This window comes from Haplochromis burtoni, unplaced genomic scaffold (genome assembly GCF_018398535.1).
Source record: "Haplochromis burtoni strain Fernald_Lab_line unplaced genomic scaffold, NCSU_Asbu1 Contig_40, whole genome shotgun sequence".
NCBI classification, from domain to species: Eukaryota; Metazoa; Chordata; class Actinopteri; order Cichliformes; family Cichlidae; genus Haplochromis; species Haplochromis burtoni.
The window spans coordinates 721,147-743,444 of NW_024582401.1; the positions used below are offsets into that span (position 1 = coordinate 721,147).

The 22,298-nt window shown below is 43.0% G+C and overlaps 1 protein-coding gene across 3 annotated transcripts in view; it reads right to left on the reverse strand.

Moving 5' to 3' along the window:
- pard3ba (par-3 family cell polarity regulator beta a) overlaps positions 1–22,298 on the reverse strand; it is a 190,611-nt gene that overhangs the window by 12,272 nt on the left and 156,041 nt on the right. For all 3 annotated transcript variants that reach the window (XM_005920031.3, XM_005920030.3, XM_042219931.1), the window contains one exon: positions 6,175–6,251. In XM_005920031.3, coding sequence (XP_005920093.1) covers positions 6,175–6,251 — 77 coding nt within the window. The remainder of the gene's footprint in view (positions 1–6,174; positions 6,252–22,298) is intronic.

Consider the following 22,298-nt stretch of genomic DNA (forward strand, 5'->3'; position numbering starts at 1 on the left):
CACACACACACACACACACACACACACACACACACACACACACACACACACACACACACACTGCTTTCCATACTCTTGGGCTGCTTATTTATTGGTATTATTTAACAATAAAGCGAGGGAGGGGTGGGCCGCACAAACTTCTAAACCAATCGTCTCGGTTACTGAGCCATTACCAGCTGTTATGGGGCAAATGCAGGAAAAAAAGCACAGCGGAAATAAGAACTCTCTAGAACCCGAGGAATGAAATGACCTATGGAGACAATATACTTTAAATGAGTTAGAGAAGTTTAAAGTGAGTCATTTGACAGCTGGACGGCAGCGGGTGGGGACACAGGTGATCGCTCCTGAAGCTGGCAGATGCTGAATTGAGGTTTAATAAAGAAGGGACAGCAACAAATATCATTTCTCCACTGACCTTGAAAAGGCCGTATAAATTCATCAGGAGCTCAAAAACTTCAGGCGCTAACAATATTACTGCAGTAAAATGATAATACACTTGCAGAGCGACTGTGTGAGACGCGGGACTCGAAGGTTTTATATCCAGCTGGAGAAATAACAGTGCGGAAGAAATAAGTGATTAAATGTGACAATTGTTTAATACAGTACTTTTAGCTCAGCACTTGAGCCAGCCCTCATTTGTTTATAGCTTGCAGGGCAAATGGGAAATAAATGCAGCAATTTATTGAAATGAGTGCAAAGATACTCATTATCTATCATTGGCCTTTTTTTAGAGACTGGACAAAAAAACAAACAAACATGTTTTGTGACACGCTGCTAGTAACAATTGCCCTCCTTCTTAAATGATGAATTAGCTGTGATTAATCATTTTTTTGAAAAGCTGAGCTCAAATCTACCAGTCACATCCAGGCCTGAATACTGCCAGACCTGTTAAATCATGAAATCACTTAAATAGAGCCTGTCTGACAAAGTAAAGTAGAGCAAAAAGATCTCAAACAGCAACATATCGTGCCACAGATACTGTTGAGAAACAAAGTCACTGAAATTCATCAGTCTGTCCTGCAGTTCAAGGGTTATGAAGCAGGACAATGATCCAAAACACACCAGCAAGTCCACCTCGGAATAACTCAAAAAATAAAAAACACAGTTTTTTGGAGTTATAGTCTTAAATCTGATTAAGCTGCTGTGGCATGACCTTCAACAGGCTGTTAATGCTGAAAACCCTCCAGTGGGTGAATTACAACACTTCTGTAAAGATGAATGGGCCAGCATTCCTCTACAGTGATGTGAAAGACTCATTGCCAGCTATCACAATCGCTTGAATACAGTTGTCGCTACCAAGGGCGGCCCAACAAGTCATTAGTTCTAGGGGGAAATTACTTTTTCACACAAAGCCACCTGTAGGTTTGAATTACTTATTTTCCCTTAATAAATTTAATCATAATAATAAAAACAGCATTTTGTAGTAACTTGGGTTATTTTTGTCTAATATAAAAACATTTTTTGTTGACCTGAAGCATGCAAGTGAGAAAAACTTGCAAAAATCAGACAACAGGAGGGAGGAACATAATTTTTACAGGACTTGCGTTTCAACAAACAATAAAAAATAAAAAAACTAAAGTTTTGCACAAGACATTTGTGCAGTACTTTGTTAAAAAAACCCAACAATAACCGGACATAACCGGAGTGAAAAGTGCTGAAACGTGGTGGAGAAAGCCAAGAGGCTGTAAAGCCAGGAACAGAGCATGTGCACTTTTCATGAGGGTCAGTTGAGAGTCCTTAAGGGACACTTTCCCACATAGCAGCGGATACTCAGCATGCTAAGGACAATCAAGAAGTTGGCCCCTGGTTTTTAAGGAGGAGCAGAGAGTGCTTGTTAAGAGCATACAGGATTCAGTCACTTGTCAAGTATTCAAGCATGAGGACCTCCTTAGAACGGCTAAGTGCAAACACAGGTGCAGAGAGATGAACTTGCTCGAGGTCTTCATGAGTCCAACATGTCTCACACCGGTGAATGTTGTCTGAATTTGGTCGTTTAATTTCGTCTTCCTCCTACACTTACTAAGAAGAGTAGAACAAATGTCTACATTCTTATGTCCAACTGTTGCTAGTTTCTGCTCAGCTCTACCACATGTTATAGGTTGTTCCCTGACCATTTTGCAGCATATGTTACCCTCACCTGTTTGATCATTTAAGAGACAACGAGGTGCCCTTTATTGGTTTTCCTTTGGTGAGGGAAGGGAGGCACACACACCTCCACAAATACACTGTTGGGGGATTACTGTGGCCAGATGGACAGTTTTTACATACTGCCCAACCTCTGTGTCCTTCTCGGTGGATAATTTCCATTGTTCACATGTGAGAGAAGCTTCACTGTGGTTCCTGACTGAAGCCCTGTGCTCTCTTGACTCTCTGGCCATCGGCTGCACATTAATCAGCCAATTATCAGCCCTGGAGATAAACGTTGCTACGCCAACCTGGCAACCTAATCCAATCACCTTGGGGAAACGGGTCACGAAGGCACTCTGATTGGATAACCCGGGGCTGGGTCGTCGCGCCTGTGACCCGCTGCTTTGAATTGGTAATGATGTTAATATTCTCCATATGGTCGCGTGTGTGTTGGGCATTCGTGTGTGTGTGCCTCCCAAAGCACGGGGGGCAATCTGGAGGTCGAGCTGCACCCCAGCGTTAATGGCCGGTGGAGAGGGCGGTAAGAGCCAAAAGCAGCACTATCCTCCCCCTGGGGCAAACCTCTCGATGCTGCCATTTCTAGCCCTCTTTCCAAATCCTCTTTGCCAGACTTCAGCTTCTCTTCTTGGCTGCCATGCAGTAGCCCTTAGCACTAAGCCCCATATTTTCCCAACACAATAACCACAAAGTGCCAACAAACATTCAAGAGTTGGAAAAAACATTAAGAAACATCTTCTAAACTTAAGTGCTTTCATTTGGAAAACTGTAATCTGTTAACGCATACCGACGACTGAAAGCGAAATATTTGAATTTCTACCTGAAGCCCTTAATGCCTCCACATCACCGATCCTACCTCCTACCTCTCCTTTCCATATCCACCCATCTGTGAGATGCTTTTATACATCTCCTGGACTATCTGTGCACACACACCCACACACTCACCTCTTTCCCTCCCACCCCTCCAGCTGCAGCCCCAGCCGGCTCCACACAAAGGCAGGCCAAATGTATGCTAATGAGAGCCAGGCCAATGGTGGAGCCGCACTCATTTTGAGAGGAAATGGCTTTCAATAATGGCGGCCCCCGGGGGGATTTTGCACAAAGTTCAGCTCCACTTTGAAAAATGCATTCAATTCACTGCTGTGTCTGCTCTCCCTTTTTCTCCTGTTTTTCCCCCTCACGATGAAAAAAAAGAAGAAGAAGAAGAAGAAGAAGAAGAGGGAGGAGGAGGAGGAAAGAAAAAATAAAGCACATTCCGGAATATATTTGTGCCCCCCTCCTCCTCTCGCCTTGGTATTTATGCTAGAGAGAGTCAGAGGATTCTTGGGGACCGAGGAGCCGCGATTTATCTTTACAGAAACATCAGAAACAAAAACACAAACATGTGAGTCTGAATATTGTTCAAACTCTATCTGGCACTTCTCCTCTGCCTTTTGTTGCTCTGGCTTTTTTTTCCTTTTGCTCTGTTGCTGATTCAAATGTCCCCAGAAGCGTGTTAACTGTAGCATATGCATTTCAAGTGGATCACATCCTATGGGTCTTGGGCCCAAAAATACTTCAAAGAGGAGATGAAGAAAGTTAAATAAGAGTGAGGGAAATTTCTCGAGGTAATGAACATTATTTGAACCTCACTTGTTGTGTTTGTGTCTAATTACGAAAGCCAGAGAATCTGATGGAGGCCACTTTAACATAAAGCATCTGTTATTATCATTTATATGCTCTAAAAACATTTTAGAGCAAGAGACCACTAAGGCGGTACAAATGATTATTTTCATCATCGGTTAATTAAGTTTTCCTTAATAAAAATGTCAGAAAATAGAAAATAATTACATAGTAAGATTTCCCAGACTTCATAAGATCTTTAAATTGCTTGATTTGCCTGACCAACATCTAAACCCACATACTCAATTTATAATGACTCAGCCCATCTGTGTAATTAAAAAAATGGCCAGTTTCCCTCTGTAGGTTCATCCCTTTGCGCAGTGCTGCAGCTATTTTCAGATCACTCCTCGGACAACTCATTCTGATCCAGGGACTTGTGTGTTTGTGACGTCTGCTGGGCCCCATCCACAGTGTCAAAACAATGGCCATTTATCTCGAATTTCACTGTAGGAAAGGGGCAACGTCAAAGTCAGGTCAGGTTGATGCAGAAATGGATGTTTGGGCTCGGAGAAAGTTTGAGGTTCATGATGAAATTGCACAAAAAGCAATCTAAAAATAGCAGCTGTGCTGGAAGGAGTCCAGATGTGCACAAGGGGGCGGTCTTGAGTGGGAGATTGGTCAAACTAAAATCAAATGTGGTTGCTGATTTGTTAAGGTCAGTGTTGGCATTTCACTCAAAAAAAAAAAAAAAAGAGAGAGTAAGGTATGACACATTTCTCCAGTATGTTCACTAATTACTCGCCAGAAAACGTAATGTGTTACAGTACTTGTTACTTTATTTTCGTGTTACTCTGTGAAAACAACCTGAAACCCATTGTCTCATAATTACCAGTTGACAATATAAACCTGAGGCCATATTACATCATCACAGTGACTACTGTAGAGCAGACAGAGATGGAGGCTATGAAGCTACAAGCGAGACTGCTCATCACTGCTTCTGTTACCTTGTGAAGTTCAGGCTCTGGCTGCTGGGCTGGGGTCAGCATGCACTCAGCTTTATCATCACTGAGCTAGCTTAGCGTTAGCATGCTGTCTCTGCTTGCGAACAGCTGAAGTTGTGCAAGCAATATTGCTGGAAGCAATTCCCTATTGCATCTCCACTTCTCTGGTGCCGGAGATCATTCCACCATTTTCCACATCCCGGCATATAAACTGATGCTTTCCCTGCCCGAGTATTATTTTGAACTTCCGAGTGACTCAGGAATGACTCAAGATCTCCCAGAATAGTTTTAGTCTATGATATCTATCCATCTATTTATCCACCTATGAGCTGAGAGTTAGACTTTTAACACTATCATGTGCTGCGAAACAGTAATTGTTGGAATATTTCATCCTTGGCTGGGACAGCGTTCACGCTTTCCCGATAAACTCACGTTCCCAATAAAGCATCTTCAAATTTCTAGTGTTGCCAAACAAGAAACTCCAAATCCAAGGAGATTCAAATCTACACATCAGAGATGCTGAAATGACTTAAAAGTTGTTTTACTTTTACTTGCCAACCTGACTGATGGATTATCACAGTGCAATAAAAGGGAAGCTTTGGTCTATCAAAGGTCATTCAAATCTCCTTCAACCTGCCTCCATTTGGGTTTGTCCCCCTAGTTACAGCTGGATAATCTCTCTATCCCTGCGCAGCTTGGTTATGTCCTTCTTTCTCCTTTGCTTTCTCTCTCTCAGATTCTCAGTGCGCCTCGTACCCCCAGAGCTGGTGCTGATGTCTGCGCTCCCTGGTGCCTGTCATATCAGGAGGGGCAATAACCCGTGAAATGACTGTTCTCTTTTTCTCACTCTCCTGCTCTCCATCCCGGTGTCCCCTCTTTTCCTCATTCTCCTCCTCTCGCTTTCCATGCGCAGTGCCACTCCACGCTCCACTTAGCTGCCGGGCCGCGAACATCACGAAAATGGCGTTTGCTCAGCATGAGCATACACACGCTTACACGCATAAGACAGTGAATATTCTGGCGTGGTTGGGCAAATGTATATGTGCTATATAGCTTGACAAGAGCACGGTTAAGCAAACAGGAGGAATGTGCAATTCCATTAAACCCACACTAGAGGTTATACATCCTGCATGGGAGCAAACCATCCTCCACGATTGTGTGTGTCTGTGGGAGAGACATCCTTCTGCCTGTGCCCTGCTCTCTGGAGAGCTGATCAGTCCTATTCCTGGGATGAGTAGACACTCCCAAGGCAAACACTCCAGATTTAATTATAAGCTCCAAAGAGGATTAGTCTGTGCTGCGCTCTGTGTGAGTGTGCGCTTGTGAGAGTGGGGGAGACACAAAGGGAGGGAGTGGCAAAAAGTTAGCCCTTCATTTCCTGCTCTGAAGAATAAAACAGGCACACACACACACACAGTTGTCTCACCTGGGCTGTGTGAGGTACTGTCGGTCTATTTCTTCATACTGGTGGTCAGGGCGAGAGTCGGCTCCTCTGGGTGCCATCTGTGAGGAAACACAGGACGAGCAATATAAGTAAACAAATCAAAATGGCCCAAACACCGAACCCACAACGCCCTCGATGGAAGTCACCTGAAAGAATAAATAAAGTTTTAGGCCTATTTAAGGAGCTAAACCCTGCAGTGCAGACCACACATGTCCTTAGGCTACATGTTTAACCTCAGTAATATTTCAGTAGTCCGGTGGTAATTTAACTCTGTTGATGTACATTAAGCATTCAAAGCACACGTGCTTTCGTGTGCAGCCTTAAGGTTTCAGGATAAACAAAAATTAGAGAGCGAGGAGTCGTGGAATGCCCCACATGTGGTAACATAAACACTCGCCTCCAAGTGGATGCTGTACCCCTTTGATAAATGTGCGTGTGCGTGTGTGTGTACAGTTCTTTCAAACATGCCAGCCACGTGTAAAGAAAAAAAGAAGAAGAAATTCAAAGTATGATTTGAAAAGACGGTTGATGTGTTTCTCATCAGAGAGGCCATCACCAGGAAGTGACCGAATGATTAAAGCCGTCCACATGCTTAGGCGGATAAATTGGCAAAGACAGTTTCCACATGGATTGGTACACAGCCCTGCATTTTCAGGTCAACTTTTCATCCTCACTGAAACACCGCAGCAGAAAAACAATCAGCTAAATTTCTTCCCCCCCTTTCTTTCTCCAAGTCTCTCCGTTGTTTTCCTGGATAACAGGTTATCGCCTGCTCTTTGTAATTACTTACAGAGGAAGGGAAATGTGAATAAATGTAGAAAACCCATGATGAATACAGATATTTCCATACAGGGCATGAGAGCCAATTAAAAAAAAAAAAAACATGCTATGTTCATTTTCTTATGTTCCTGACCACAATACAGACTTGCAGGTCACTGCACGGTGCACTCTGCTCCCAATATTAGATTTTTGTCCATCTGCAACGACTCTCGTAGATTTCTTTCTGAATGTGTGATCATGTAAAATGTGGCCTTTTATTATGTAGCTGTTTCAGTCCTTGCATGTTTCTTTTGGTTGAGGTCTCTCTGGAAAGAAAGACCTTGATCTCAATGAGGCTACATGTTTAACTAAAGGATATATTAATAATAATAATAATAATAATAATAATAATAAGGAGGTGTGCTAAGAAGCTCTTATTTTTTAATCATATTCACCATTTGTACTGGAAGCTGGAAATTGACTCGTGCTGGACAAAAGCATTTAAAAATGTAGCAGTGTCAGTTTTTGTACATGATATTGAAACACTGCTGGAGTACATGGAAGAAATCTGTTAGCGTGACATGTTGGGACTAAAAAGTAAGTAACAGGTTTGTAAAATTACAGAAAATGGCTCAGACTGTCCTGTAATAATTAAAATTTATGCTTTGGACTCACCATAAAAACATATATCTCAAGTATATCTGTATTTCTGTCATCTCATTGTTTATCTATTATTTATTTACTTTGGTATACTATTAATGAGGAGGTCTTTAATGGCAGGAAAAGGTCTAAAACTCATGAATATACAAGTTAAAAGTCTAAAATCTATGCCCCTCTGCCTAAGACATCAAGTGGGACAGATTGGAGTCTTTGGCGGGCTGATTCTAGCCCCCAGACCTTATGTTTGACACCCCTGATCCAAGACATTTTTGGATTTTATTAAGGATTTGTACAAATGAGGGGAATTTGAGATGCATCGGTGTTTTAGCACAGTGATTGCACCATAAACACCATCATCCAACTTAATTGGAGCTTAAGTCTAACGTTTACCATCAAATTTAGCGGCATACAAGTGCTCGTGCTCCAAGATCGCGACAATACAAATGGTTTTAAACAAGCCGCCCCTGAGGGCACGAGAGGAGGGAGGAGTGTGGAGGCAGAGACATGGGGAGAGCACACAATTTCAATTATCTGCATTCTGGACTCTCAGTTTTCCCATACAAACACAGGCTGTTTACCCAATCGACATTTCAATGGTCAAACGTTCCATCCACCACTGCAGCACAACACACACGCGCTAGAAAGCTGGTCAAACACACAAAAACAACCATATGTACAATAAGTGACATAAACAAGCTAATCGTGAATTTGACAGATGCTCACCCGGAAATCTGAAAAAGGCAAACAGTCGTACGTTTGATCCAGGCTATCAAAACGACGCAAGCCAGCAAACGTACACAGCATTTAAAACCACAGACACACTATGAAAAGAGTCCGCATGACTTCATGCAAGACCAGTCTATCGCTCTGTTTTGCATGCATGTATGAGTTCAAACTCATTCTGCATGTCAATGCTGCAGTGGCGCATTACCAGATATCATTAGCATGTCTCTGTAATGTAGAGAGCTCTAATGCCTCTGAATGGGAGCCAGGAAGTGAAGCACATCAGAGCTATGGCTAGGGCAAGGCTGCTACTTGACTCGCTGAAGTGGCTTTGTGCCTGTGTGTGTATATAGTATGCTAATATTGTGCTAGTCATGAGGGCTGTGTGCGTGTGTGTGTCTGTGTGCAGTTTTAATATAATGTCAGAAAGTGAACTCTCCATCTTTGGATGGCAGCGTGTGCGCGAGAGAAGGGGCCATTATGCAAAGAGATGCATAATAATGTGAGGTAAAGGGGGCATTAGCAGCAGCAAGAATCTGGGACTCAGGTGGAAGACCTTCTGTGTGTGTCTGTGTGTTGGACAAGCCGTAATACATCTTCTGACTGTGAACAGACAAAAAAAGGGGGAAGAGGAGGAGGGGAAGTAAGAGAATGATGAGGAGAGGAGGAAATGTGTGTTTAGATAAAATGAGTGAAATTCTTTGTCCATTGATTGTATTAACATAATAGCCTGCAGCCAAAGGTCTGGATGATCCCTTTATTAACTCACAAACACACACACACAAACACACACACACACACACGCAAACACACCAAACACACATTATGAATGCCTGTCATATGGATGCTTTTCAGACGGAAGCCCATTTCCCCCTAAATTAGACAGCCGGCTTTAGTGCCAGATGATGTGCCTTGAAATACTGCTGCGGTGTACACAGACACATACATGCAAGTAAACAAACACACGAAACAAGTCTCGGTCTCACCATGGCAACTGGTAAAACAGCAATATGAAATTCATCTCGGTTAAGAGGGGAAATGCAGCAGTCAGACTTCTGAGGAGGCGGTCAGTGAGCAAAAGAACTTCAGAAAGGTGGAGAGGGATCAAATGCACTTTTCCTCAAGCATCATGGTGATGAACCTGACGGCTTCATATAAAACACTGTGTGTATGTACAGCATGGCTGCTGCTGTGCCTGTGCAGCTATCACTGCCAAAGTTAATGTCATGTGCAGGCGGTAGCTGAAAGAAAGCCAGATTCTGCACATGCACACCAATGACAGGGAGTAGTGCCATATGGTGAAACTAAAGGGGGACCTAATAACGCTTTACCTTATTTTCTGTCATATTTACACTGTTAGTGCAACAGTGGGTGCTCAGATTAAAAATCAGAAGTAACTGCCCACACAGAAGCTCCACCCACCTGCAGTTTAAACCTTCTGAGGGGCAGCCAATCAGAGGAAAGCTCTTATAACCCAGGTGATGAAGTATGAGGCCCAGAAGAAGGGAGATTAGTTTTAACCATGAATCATGCAAAGCTACTGTAATGAAGACCATGGAAAAAAACATGAAGGTAGCAAATGAGCATAACCTGCCCCCCTTTTAATCTTGCTTGCACTTCCTCTGTGTTCATTTGCATTTATTTGTGTGTAGTTTGCACTAAAACCTTACAATAAGAATATCCAGAGACTGCTTTTTATACTCTCTCATCGTGGGAAAGCAAACGAGCTTAAACATAACAGAGGATATAAAGTCTATAATTGTGTCGAGTCATCGCACGTGCCGCAGTTCGCCAGTTGACAAACGCTCGCAATGACAGAATGGTTGGCACGTGCGCGAGTGTGAATGAGCAGAATGCCACTTTTCCATTTTTCCAAATTAGAAAGCTTTGCCTTGACAGTGCCAGATGATACGCATTGAAAAACACACACCACTCAGCTCTAGCAGCGCAGCTGTCGCATTCATCAGAAAGCATTGCCAGAGCTCAGGAAATGAATTTCTTGAAGCACTTTTGGCTGTGCTGGAAATTTGTGATGTTCATATATACAATAAGCCTCAAATGAGAGTCCAAGTGCTTTGACACAATGCCTGAGCAGCGCTTTCATTCTCTGACTGAGATGCTAAGATTCGCCTTTTCCAAGACGCTTTACTCCGCCGTCTCTTTTCAAACTGCATAATTAGCCTCCTGTATTGCCATCCATCCATGCTTTTCTTCCTCCCTCCATCCATCTCGGATGCTAATTAAGCATGTGTCTCAGTAGGAGCCTGTGCCTGGCACCCCATGCCCACCTCCTGTTGGCAACATCACCCCGCGAGCCCTGCATCCGACTGGCACGATGAGGCGGAACCCACCCGATATCCATCCTCTCTCTCCCCCCACCCTCCCTAAAAATCACTGTGATGAGATTTTGCTGACTCCCCCGTGGGAGGAGATAGAATAGATAAGAGGGAGAAAAAAACAGAACAGGGGAAAGAAGCTGTAAATATGAGGCACATGTAGAAGAGAACACCAAACAAAGCAGGAACCTGTGAGCCAAAGAGTATCTAACTACTGCTGCCACTAGTTGCTGACAGCTAGAGTTTTAAACATAAAGATATCTATCTATAGATATCTCTATCTATCTATAGATATCTATATATCTATCTATCTCTATCTATCTATATCTATATATATCTATATCTCTATCTATATCTATCTATCTATATATCTATATATCTATATCTATATCTATATATCTCTATCTATCTATCTATATATATCTATCTATATATATAGATAGATATATATAGATATAGATATATATATCTATATCTCTATCTATATCTATCTATCTATATATCTATATATCTATATATATCTATATATATATTCAAAAACACACATGCAAAAACAAGTTTGATCCAAACATGGCTTTAAAATGTTAATGACTACAGAGCCAAATCTGACACTGTACGTTCTCTTTGAGTGGGTGCTTTCTCACCTGAAAGCTTTGAAAAGCACTTCTTGAGGTGAACAAATCTTTAAATTTCAACCACGCTTTTTAAATGTAGACAAGCACAACAGCTGTGCGCTTTTTTAAAGCTCTAATCCTATTTAGGGTTGAGTGACGGTAAAGTTAAGACGACTTCTTTGCCGTTGGCTTTAACGTTCTTAGGGATAAGTTGTTTCTAACGTCGGCATGAGTGGATTGCTTGATATACTCTAGGTATCATCGTTAATCTGCGAGAGCATCCTCCTCTTATTTTGCAGTTTTTTTTAAAGATAGAGCAACATTTTACCGCTTCTTTATTTAGCTGCGATGTGCATCCACATCGAGGGTCCTCAAATTTGGCTGTGGAAGTCTTTGCATAATCATATAGCTCGACTAAGGCAAGATAAGAGGAACAATAGTAGTAGTTTGAGTATTAACACTCATGTTAACCACTGATAACCATGTCAGGTCCAAAGCAGTGATTTTTCTATTTTTCATTCTCGTGTGTGTTTTTCCTTTATTTTGCAAAGCCACTGGGCTGAGCATCTTCTTCTAAAAGAAAGTTTTTTTTTTCCAGGCAAAATTCTTGGATTTGCAGTGTTCTTGTGAGGCAGTTTGTTGGCATAGTTACCAGCTAATAACCAGCTCATGCTCGAAAAGGTCGAAGCACCTCTTTCATGCTAAGCCGAATCGAGCCCGTCGGCACACAAGATTATGTCGAATTAGGAGGGCTCTGTGTGTGCGGATCACAAACAGGAGGCTCACTTGCCCCCCAGTGTACACTAAACACTCCCACACCTGGACCCTGCTCACACAGAGCTCGTTAGCAGCAGATGGTACACACACACATACACACACACGGGGACCAAAGGTTACACACATTCAGACTGGAATGCAGTCTAGTTTGGTAATAGGCCAATCTGCTGGTAATTGTCATCATTGTTAGTGTTTGTGCAGGCCTCAGCTTCTGACCTTCCAATGGCTCTTTACATTTCCTTACAGTTGAGTTCAGGCTCTGACTAGACGAGTGTGCTAGAGGTCCATGTAAGGATGAAACAAACCGGGCCAACAGATATTTTGTCTCATTAGCTACAGAGTGTTCAGAGCGGTGCTGGTGACTCGTATGTTTTGCAGCAGCCGCACGCAAAGCTAATTTATCTGTCCAAATACATTTTCTCCGGTTTAAACTTTCAAACTGTTTACATGAACTCCAAATAGACTCAATGTTTTACATGCATCAGAGAAGTGAGAGAGGAAGCATACTCAACACAACATTGTGCACATCGCTGTGAAAACCAGTGACGCTACTGGCTAAAAGTGGACAAACACAGAGAGAGAGTGAGAGAGGATTTGATTTGTTTAAGCTGCCATCAGCCAAGAATGATGACACAGCATTCAAAGTAGGCTTGTCTTTTAAAGTTAAAGCATCTGTGCAAAGCAGCTGGATTTTTTGATGAATTATTGGTTCCAAATATGAGATTTTAAACACGGCCGGGCGATGGTGTTCACAGATGCGGCTGTTTCCATGTTTTGCTAGTCAGTTTGACCGCACATACACATTGGTGCTTGCATCTTTCTCTTTAACACTGTTGAGCCTTTCTGTGGGTAATAAAGAGACTGAGGCTGGGATTTTACCCTCCTGCTGATGCACATATAGACAGCTGCAGACATCAGAGGTGAGTAGCTGTTCTTATTATACTTTTTTTTTTCTTCCCCTCCAAGTCCACCTGGAGGACTAATGCATAGTTGGTGCATTGTAATGTAGTGTCTGCATGGACCTCGGAGGGCAATGAGGATGTCTGCAGAGGGCCTCGTGTTCATCCCCTGATAATGATACTTCTATCATAGCGTACTCACAGAGATTTAAAACAAAGAGATAGAGAGATGGCACAGTAGAGACTGCAGAGTTCAGCAGGTACTCCTCAAACTAAAAGAACTGAAAATATACCTAAGTGCTGCTTTATTTATGCCCCATAATGTATGTACACTTTTATGTCAGCTCGGTGTCAGAGTACCTGCTGCTTGCTGCTCTCAGGCACACAGCACAGCAGCAAAACAGCAGTGGAGACCTGTCATGATGGTGGGCTAATGGTTGTTGCTGTATTATTCATTTATATATTTTTAGTCCTCATGTATAAAATCTTTCTGGTTGCAACTGGTCTCCAAACAATCACTATGAAACTAGCAAAAGTTAGCAAATACTTGCTAGTCTAATTTAAAAATGCAGAGTTTGCCAACACGCTGAGTCAGCCTCCCCAGATCAATGCAACTCATCTATGACACGTCTGTTTGCAACACAGATTCAACTTCTTTGGTGGTGTATTGGGGTTACAGTCCTATACGGTGTCACTCTACAGGTGAACTGCTGTCCTGTAGCGAGTACAGCACTATCCCTAAATTTCTGTTTCAAATCTAAGAAGTCCTTATTGGACTCTGAATGCGAGTAGTTAATGCGAATTTCTGCGTATGCAGACAGGAACAGCTTTCTGATTTTTGAAGATTCATAACAATTCATCATTAACGTAGCCCCAGTCAATTTAAAACTGATAGCAGACTAATTTATTGATGTTTTAATGCTGTCTTGATGCAAAAAAGTCACTCTGAAGAAGACCTAGTCTGTCTTTGAAGCTCAAAGGCAATGAGATTACAACAAATTTGGCTGTGCAACAGCCTTCAACCACTGCTTTCCCCTTGTGTGACTGTAGCATTAACAATATATTCAGATGTTTTGCTAAACCAAATCAGTAAGTTCCAGTTCCAGTAACCTCTGGAAAGGAGCCTTTGACTTTAGAATGGGAACTTACATGTTGGTGTGCTTTGCTGTCGCACCTATCTTCATTCAACATGGATCCTAAACCTGTTCCATGTGTGTTAGTGTGTGTGGCTATGGCAGTGGCCATGGGGTGTTGTTTATTTACTGGGGCCGTGTCCCTGTTCCTGTCTTCCTCTGCGGTTCTGTTAGCCTCCCACTGTTCACTGAAATAACATCCAAATACCCCTGCAAGTGTGTATGTGTATGTGTGTGTGCAGATGGTTTGTGTCCCCTCTTTCCAGGCTATGACGCCTCCAAAAGGCATGTCTTCATGTGTGTAAGAAACAGATTTTTCCCCCTGTGATGTAACCAGAGAGTGCGCACAAGTCTAGAAACAGCCTTAAAGTTCAAACCAGGTTTTTTTTAAAAAAAAACAAAAAACCAAAAACAGCAGCATGACTCTGCCAGTTCCCCGTCCAGCTGTGCTGAGTCATGCGTTTGTGCTCTGAGAAGGCATCATCTCCACAGCACGCGTTAAACAGTCCTCTGTTGTTTTCTCCTTCCGGTCACAGATTTTTAGATGTGGGGGTTGACGCCACCGCCGGCGACGGAGTCTTTGATGATTGCATCCAGCTACTCATGCTCTCCAATGGCCTGCTGAAAATGTCGTGAGGTTGATCTGTTTGACCTTCAGATGCTTTGATGCAAGCCCTGCCAACTTCAGGACCTTTAAAGAAGAGGATTACTGCAGTGGTTTGAAGGGGTCAGTTTAAAAAAAACAAAACCCAAAAACTCGTTTATCCTGATGTATCTCTAGGTGCATTTTTCTTTCTTATATGTTGTCCAGGCTTTTCCAGATTTTTTTTAGTTCCAAAAACAATTAATGGGATTGGAAAAATCCACAGAAGAGTGTTTCCCCCTCCCCCCCCCCAAAAAACATTGCTCCTTGTATGATTGAGCTTTAGCAGAAGCTACCTAGAAGCCAACTCCCTCTAACTCTCTCTGGAAATTTAGCAAAGAAGCAATTTCCTCTGCAGAGTGCAGTACTTGCAGATGTTTGCCAGCACTGCATCCTCTTGGCCCATGATGTCCCTTTCGCCTCCCAGCTCACTGCTGGCAGCAATTTTCTTTGTGAAGTACAGACAATGCACAAAACCCCAGATTTTTGGGTGGAAGGGGAGTGATGAAGTGGCCTGTTTAGTGTTCCAGCCACTTGATTTAAAAGTCAATTAGGAAGACACTCAGAGCCTTAAGTGATGAAATAAATCACGCTTATCCTTTTAGATTCCTCTATAGAAATATGACTTTATGAACAACAAGTGCCTGCATCTAATGCCTCCTTTTTTAGAGGTAAAAGCTTGAAATATAAAAAGAAAAAAAAAACTGTAAGAACTTGACATTACCTTGAAAATGCAGGTGCTACAACAAAAATGCCCATTGTGCACATTGGCACCTTTGAGAGGAATGGTGTCATGATTTAAAACGACGGCGGAAATGTGACCTCAGCGGAGACAACACAAACACGTAGCTGACCCTGTCGAAACTCCATCTTCTTAAATCTAAACATAGCGCGGTGAAGTGCTTTGAAGTGAGAGTGGGCACGAGCACTGAGGAGAACGGGAGATTTTTATCAGCTCGCAGACAGATCACACTCTGCAGTTTGCCCGTAGGCCACAGACGAGCTGTGGGGATAAAGACAGACACCAAATAAGTCCCTGTAGGCCTTTGCTGGCCCAGATGGAGAAGCGGGAGAGAGGGAGGGGGAAAAAAGAAAAGAAAAAAAAATCACCCGGTTGCTGTGCAGCATTGGAATGAAGTGACTTAAAACAAAAAAAGAAGCGAGAGGGAAACGTGGAGCCTCAGGGATGAGCTGGAGAGACAAGGACAGAGGAGGAGGAGTCCGTGGATGGAATCACTCATTGTGACTTTGTAGGGAGAAAAGCGGGAGAAAGGTGTTATACGTGTGTGTGAGAATTCTTGATAGCAGCGGGTAGAAACATAATGCTGGAACGAGCTGTTCAACTCTTGTCTTTGTCTCCCAGGAGTGTGAACAGAAGTTCAGCCGGTGCTCGAGTCTGAGTCGGTGCGCTTCGGAGATGCTGGAACAGGGAGTGCTCATATGTGTACCAATCAAGCAATGGCCAAGAAAGCAGACGATGTCAAACAATACACAACACCCGCTGACCTGCTCAGACTGTGAAATTTCAGAAAGAGCACCGAATGAGCATGCCGATTCTGCGAGGCCTAATGGGAATTTGGATAAACCAGAGCAAAGAAAAAGAGTTTTCCAACTTTTTTTTCCCATAATTATACAGGGTATGAGATATTACATAACCCACTCATTTAACTTGGATTAAGACCTAAAGGTAAGCCCTAATACAAACACAGGCATGGACATTTGGAGGGACAGAGAGGTGACGGCTAGGCTGCAAAGTGTTTGCTCGGCTTGGTGCCTTAAGAGGCATTTTTATTGCAATCATTGCATAATAACTATGATTTGCTGCAGTTAATTTCACAGGAAAAATTTTATTTTTCATCTGCATGCTACCATTTAACTGTGTGTCTGTGCATTGAACCCATATCTACTGATGCACCTTGCTAACCAATCTAGCTAGTGTTAGCTGTTGGACATCCTTTTTCCTGCTTGAAGCTTTAAGGTGGTGGTCCACAAACCAGAGTGTGATATAACATTGGCAGCATTCATCTTTTACATGCAGATTATGGGATGGAGAGATAATTGCTCCACAGTAGTCTTTTTCCCCCCCTTTGCTTTTGCAAGGGGATCACAATGGAAAATCAACAGCCTTTTTCAAGCTGATGTACTCTGTCAAAAAGCTAACATGCTAACATTTTGCAAGTACGTACTGTCCTCCCCTAATGTCCCCGTGACCTTCTGGGGGCTGGTAAAGATTACTTTTAACTGGAAACAGTTCAATTTTACTTGTTTGCAGAATATTCATGAATCACAATTTCCCGATAATTCCTTGTTCTGGAAGAGCTCATGGTATAAGTGCAACCGGCAATTACATTTGCATTGCAAACCAGTGAATTATCTCACCTCAGTGGAAAGGAATAAAACGATCTGACAAGGCTGAAAGCTGGACTAAATGGCTTGTAAGAAGGGGCAATCTCTGCAGCACATCCTTCCCTTTATAATTATCACATCAAGCCCTGCATTAACAAAGAACAGTCTCCTGTAAGCCCCGCCTCCCGACTCATTTCTCCTCTGTCATTTCATCCTGTTCGGTCTGTTTTCCAGTAGCTGGGCACAGTAGCTTGTTCGATGTTATTCTGGGCTGCGTGATCCAAACACTAACTTGTGGTGGGGCCTGTGTAATTTTATGAGCCAGAATAGCAGCCTGGTCCACAGTTAGAGTTAGGGACCAACGGGCACTCTTTAATCAGCGCAGGGCTCAACTGTTGTACAGGATAAGACGGGCGTGTGTGTGTATAACAGAAAATCTAGAGTGTGTTTTACGTTTAAGGGTGCGAGAGTGATCTCAGAGGGGGTTAAAAGGAAACCAGGATGAGGAGACTGCATGTCTTGTAATTACTGAATTATGGGATTCTCCTCAAAAAGTTTTGTGTGTTCGCTGCCAGCCTGGATTTGGCTGCAGCCTCCTGCAGTGAAATGAACTCTGAAAACAGCTTCAGTCTGGCCAAAGCTGAGGTTTGCAGCCCTTTGATGATGATTGTGAGTGTGTGTGTGTGTGTGCCTGCTTATGCGTGTCTAGACTTGTTTCTTTTGCATGGTTGATTGTGAGCTGTGTGGGTTTTATGTGTTTGTGGCATGTTACCTCTTAAAAGTCGGTAATAAAATGTGACTGAGCGGGTGTTCATACATATGTGCATGTTGGCTTCTGTGCAGTTTATGCATTTGTTTCCTGAGTAATTATTGTGCAGTGCACTGTGATTAAATGTGTACACGTTCAGGAGGTTTATGCTCGGGATGGACCGATCTGACTGCACACTGAGATTTTGCCTTCAAGTATCCACCAGTACTGTGTACTGATCTGATTCTTGTGTTAAGCTAATATGCTGCACTGCTTACTCTGAAGAATCATTAATTTCTTTGGCGTCACCGACAGGGGAAGGGAGTGTTCTGATGTGTAGTAGACACTTTTCAGGCTCTCCAGGTGCCAGCTAGCATGTTAAATGTTAAAATGTAAGAAGTGTCACTTATCTGGAAGTGTTGAACAGACCACAAGCTTTCTAGAGCAGTGTCCATTTAACAGATGAGACCGAAGTGGACATGTCTGGCTGTGATATCAGCATAAACACCTCACAGAAACTGTCGAGCATGGAGGTGGAGGGGTGATGATTTGGGTGCGTTTTGTAGCCAAACACTGCAGCAAATCTGCAACAGAATGGTTGAAAAAAGGAACGAATCCCAAAGCCCAGAGCTCAGCTTGATTGAAAGCATAAAAAAATCCGTATTTAAACAATTGCCTGGATGCGGTGGGGCCACAATTCCTCAATATGATGGGAGATACTGGTGAATTCACACAGAACATGATGAATCCATGTTATTACTGGTAACAGTGGTTCTACAAGCTGTTAGCTTAGCTTTTGCTGAATAAATACCGATGAGTTGTAATATGCCGTGTGTTGTTGGTCATTCAGGTTGTATTTATTTACCTAATTTTAAACCTGGGAGGGACCACATCATTCTTTTATTGCGTCCAGACTTCTTCTCCGTTTCCTCATTTTCACAGTGCAGGTGCAGGAACAGCACAAACTCACACACACATGCGCACACGCACAGGGCATATGCTAACCTGATTAACACTAACATTAGTCTAACATTAGTGCAGCCTCCTTCCGAGAAACACCCCCGGACCAGCTGCTCGCGCTCTCACTTGCTCACCTTCTCCAACATGCACAAACTAGCATCTCAGCCTCGTTCACCCTCTCTTTTCTTTACAAACCGACATTTTTAATATTTTACCTGAAATGTTTCTAATTAACTGACCAGTACAGAGCCGAGCAAGAAGGAGAGGCAGAGAGACTGCACGCATGGGATGAAAACAAAGCTTTGACAACCACACTGCCTCGTGCATTACACAACCGCTCCCTTGTTCTGCTGAGCAAGGAGACTTCATTCCTAGCCTTCTATTAAAGTCCAGCTTTAAAAAAAGGGATGTGAAAATGAGGTTTATATATATATGTGTGTGTATTATTATTACTGAGAGGAAGAAAAGCCTCTGGACCTCTGAGTGGGCGGCTGTTGTGCGTGTTCGACTGACAGCTGAGACAGCAGGGGGGCAAAGACACATTATACTTTAGGTTACAAGCCAAGGAAATACAACAATTTGTCAGCAGCGTTATAGAAGACAGGACTTTAACCAGTGATTTATAAGCCTGGCGGCCAAAAAAAGCCTGAATTGACCCCCGTTGAGCTTAGACATCAGGAAATTAGTTTTTTTTCTTAACACAAAGACTAGAGCAGTTAAACTGCAAGCCTGGAAAGGTTGGCAACAACCAGATATAAAGGTTAAAAGTGATACTTTCAGCTGATGCTTAACTGATGTCAGTCGATCTATGTTCACTAATTATAGTAAGCTACATTATGCCTTGCTGTATATGTGCAACGTTAATGGTTTGTTGCTCTCATAGAAAACTGTGGTCGGAATTCCAGGACGATCCCTATTAAAACTCCAAACTGACTGTTCCTGGTTCACTTTTCCACTCAAGAGCCTTTTCTTTGTTTTGTTTTTTAAAATAAGGATCATTTTGAATAAGCAGTTGGTGAGAAAATGCTCACACAAGAGGTTTTTTTAATCTAAATTAATTTTGTGGGTTTTTTCTGGGTTGTTGGTCGGCTGGAGGCCAGCGCCACCATCAGCCTGACAGAAGGACCGTGTTTACCGCTTTATTCCAAATGAAATGTTTTGATTGGCCATAAGCCAAAATGTATATGCTCTCTGTCATTTATTTTTATTTCTTCCCTTTACGCAGTGATTTTCCTCTCAGAAGGAGAACATGACAAATCATTTCCAAAACAAATCCGTGTGCTGTGGCAGGAAAACGCACTGAAATATGAATTTAGAGGAACTTCCGAGCATTAATGCATCCCTAATGGAAAATTTAGAGATGGAGTAAAGATAAAGCTCAAGGACACTACAGCAGGGCGGATGCTTGTTTAAATCTCTAACAACTAAGACCGCGCAGGCTACACTTTACACTGTCAAACCATCGTTTCTTCATTCTCCTCTTTAGCTCAAATTCTTTAGTCTTTTATGTCAATGCCTCCATGTGTCTGTCAGTTCCTCTATCCCATCTGTCTCCTCGTCGTGCCAATCCAGCTCCTCCTATTAGATGTCCTATTTTTCATCCTTCCCATTTTCCCCCTAAGGAGCTTCTTTAAGCCTCTGACTCTGCTCTGCAGCTTTGTCATGTTCTTAGTTTTAGTTCCTTTTTGTTTTTCATAAAAATAAAAAAGTTCTCTCTTGCGCCGTCACTTCCCTGCTACCACTCTCCTCCTCTCACATCCTCTCCCTCATTCATTTGCTCCCTCGGGCCTCCTTCCCCCTTGTGTGTTTAGAAGCAGGTTTCTGCAGGCCTTCATCACAGCGTCTCCAGCAGCAGGCGAACAGCGGGACGAGTGAGAGAGCGGGCCAGAGTTGTTCATAGCACAGGGTGTGCGGTAAGAGCGTGCGCTTGTCAGGTGAAAGCTGTGATGGACAGTCAGTGAGGCACAGTGGGAGCCTCCAGTAAATAAACTACACATCAGCCCACAGATACAGAACCTGCAGATACAGTTGCAAGTCTGTTAACGCAACACTTTGACAACTGCCATTGACTTTATTTCTTAGAACGAGGTGCTTCCCCCCCCCTAAAAGTAAGCTTTTAGATCATCTCACTGGTGAAGATCATTAGGACTATGAGCACAAAAACCACTGGGGGCTTGTGCCTGTGGGCATGAAGAGGCCCTCGCACATCACCAGCGCCTGAATGCGTGTGCGCACACGTCCACGAACGAGTGTGTGCGCGTGCAAGTGTGTGTGTACGCCATCTATCACCGTGACAGGCTGGTGCGTGTTTACTTAATGATGTGGGGGTTTATTTATGAAGTGATGGCCGACGTGTGGGAGGGAGAGGGAAAAGTGAGAGAGGGGGAGAGATTGAGACAGCCTGAGGATGTGACATTAAAATATCATCAAGGTGATGGATGTCCGTGCACACAACATTAGAGAGAAGTACAAAAACAAAAAAAAGAAAAAAAGCAGCTGCGCAATGGATGACAAGTCGTATCTGGACTTGTGCGAGCGTTTTTCCGTGTGTGTTTCATAATGACTCCGAGTGTGTAGTCGCGAGTGTGGTTTTTGGGGACTTCTGTGTTCATTAAGGTGTCACATGTGCTGCCGCTGTTGTTTATGATTCACAGGGTAACGAGTTGAAGATAAGATGCACGAGTTCCTGCGTACGTGTATGGGTGTGTGCGCCTCCTGTATGTGTGCCCGTGTGTCTTTGTTAGACTGGGCAAACAGGATTCTGGCACGCTGCGTTACCATTCATTTTGGCATGGTCACATACACTATAATGTACATTTCCATTATAATAAACCTGACAGAGAGAAAAAAGACACTCTGAGTGCTCGAACATTCAATCCTATGAGGTGAATAAGCGGTCTGGGTCAGTGCACCAGCTGTAGACTTTGTAGGACATCCAAAAAGAACCACTAGGGGGCAAACAAATAGGCCAAAAGGGAGAACGAGTGAGGACAAAAAGAGAGAACTAGACATGGACTGGCTTTTGTACTCAAAGTGCTTTAGACTACAAACCACTTTTCCATTCACTTAAACACTGGAGCCACCAAGCGTCTCATATTTTATCATCTGGCATTTTAAAAGTTTCCTGTAAAATGTTTTTAAATAAACCCCCATCATCTCATGTTTCATGATTTTTGTCAAAAAAGGTTTTTCCATCATGGTGTGAATTATGGCGTGTGTGCAGAGGATGTGCGCACATTTAGATATGACGAAAACCGGGCGTGTTGCTGGCTGTGTGGAACAGACGGACAACCATAGCTGAGCTAATCAGAGAGTCCAGAGTGTGGAGAACTAATCCGAGCAAATCTAGAGCTGACCGATGCACTTTCACTGTTCTACTTTTATAACAATGAATTTCTTAAAATGAGTTTCTCATTTTGATGTAGCCAACTGTGCGGGTACATTTATAATGTCGGCAACGAGCTGCTCAAACTGTTACACAGTGAGCGCTCTGTTTTTATACCCTCTT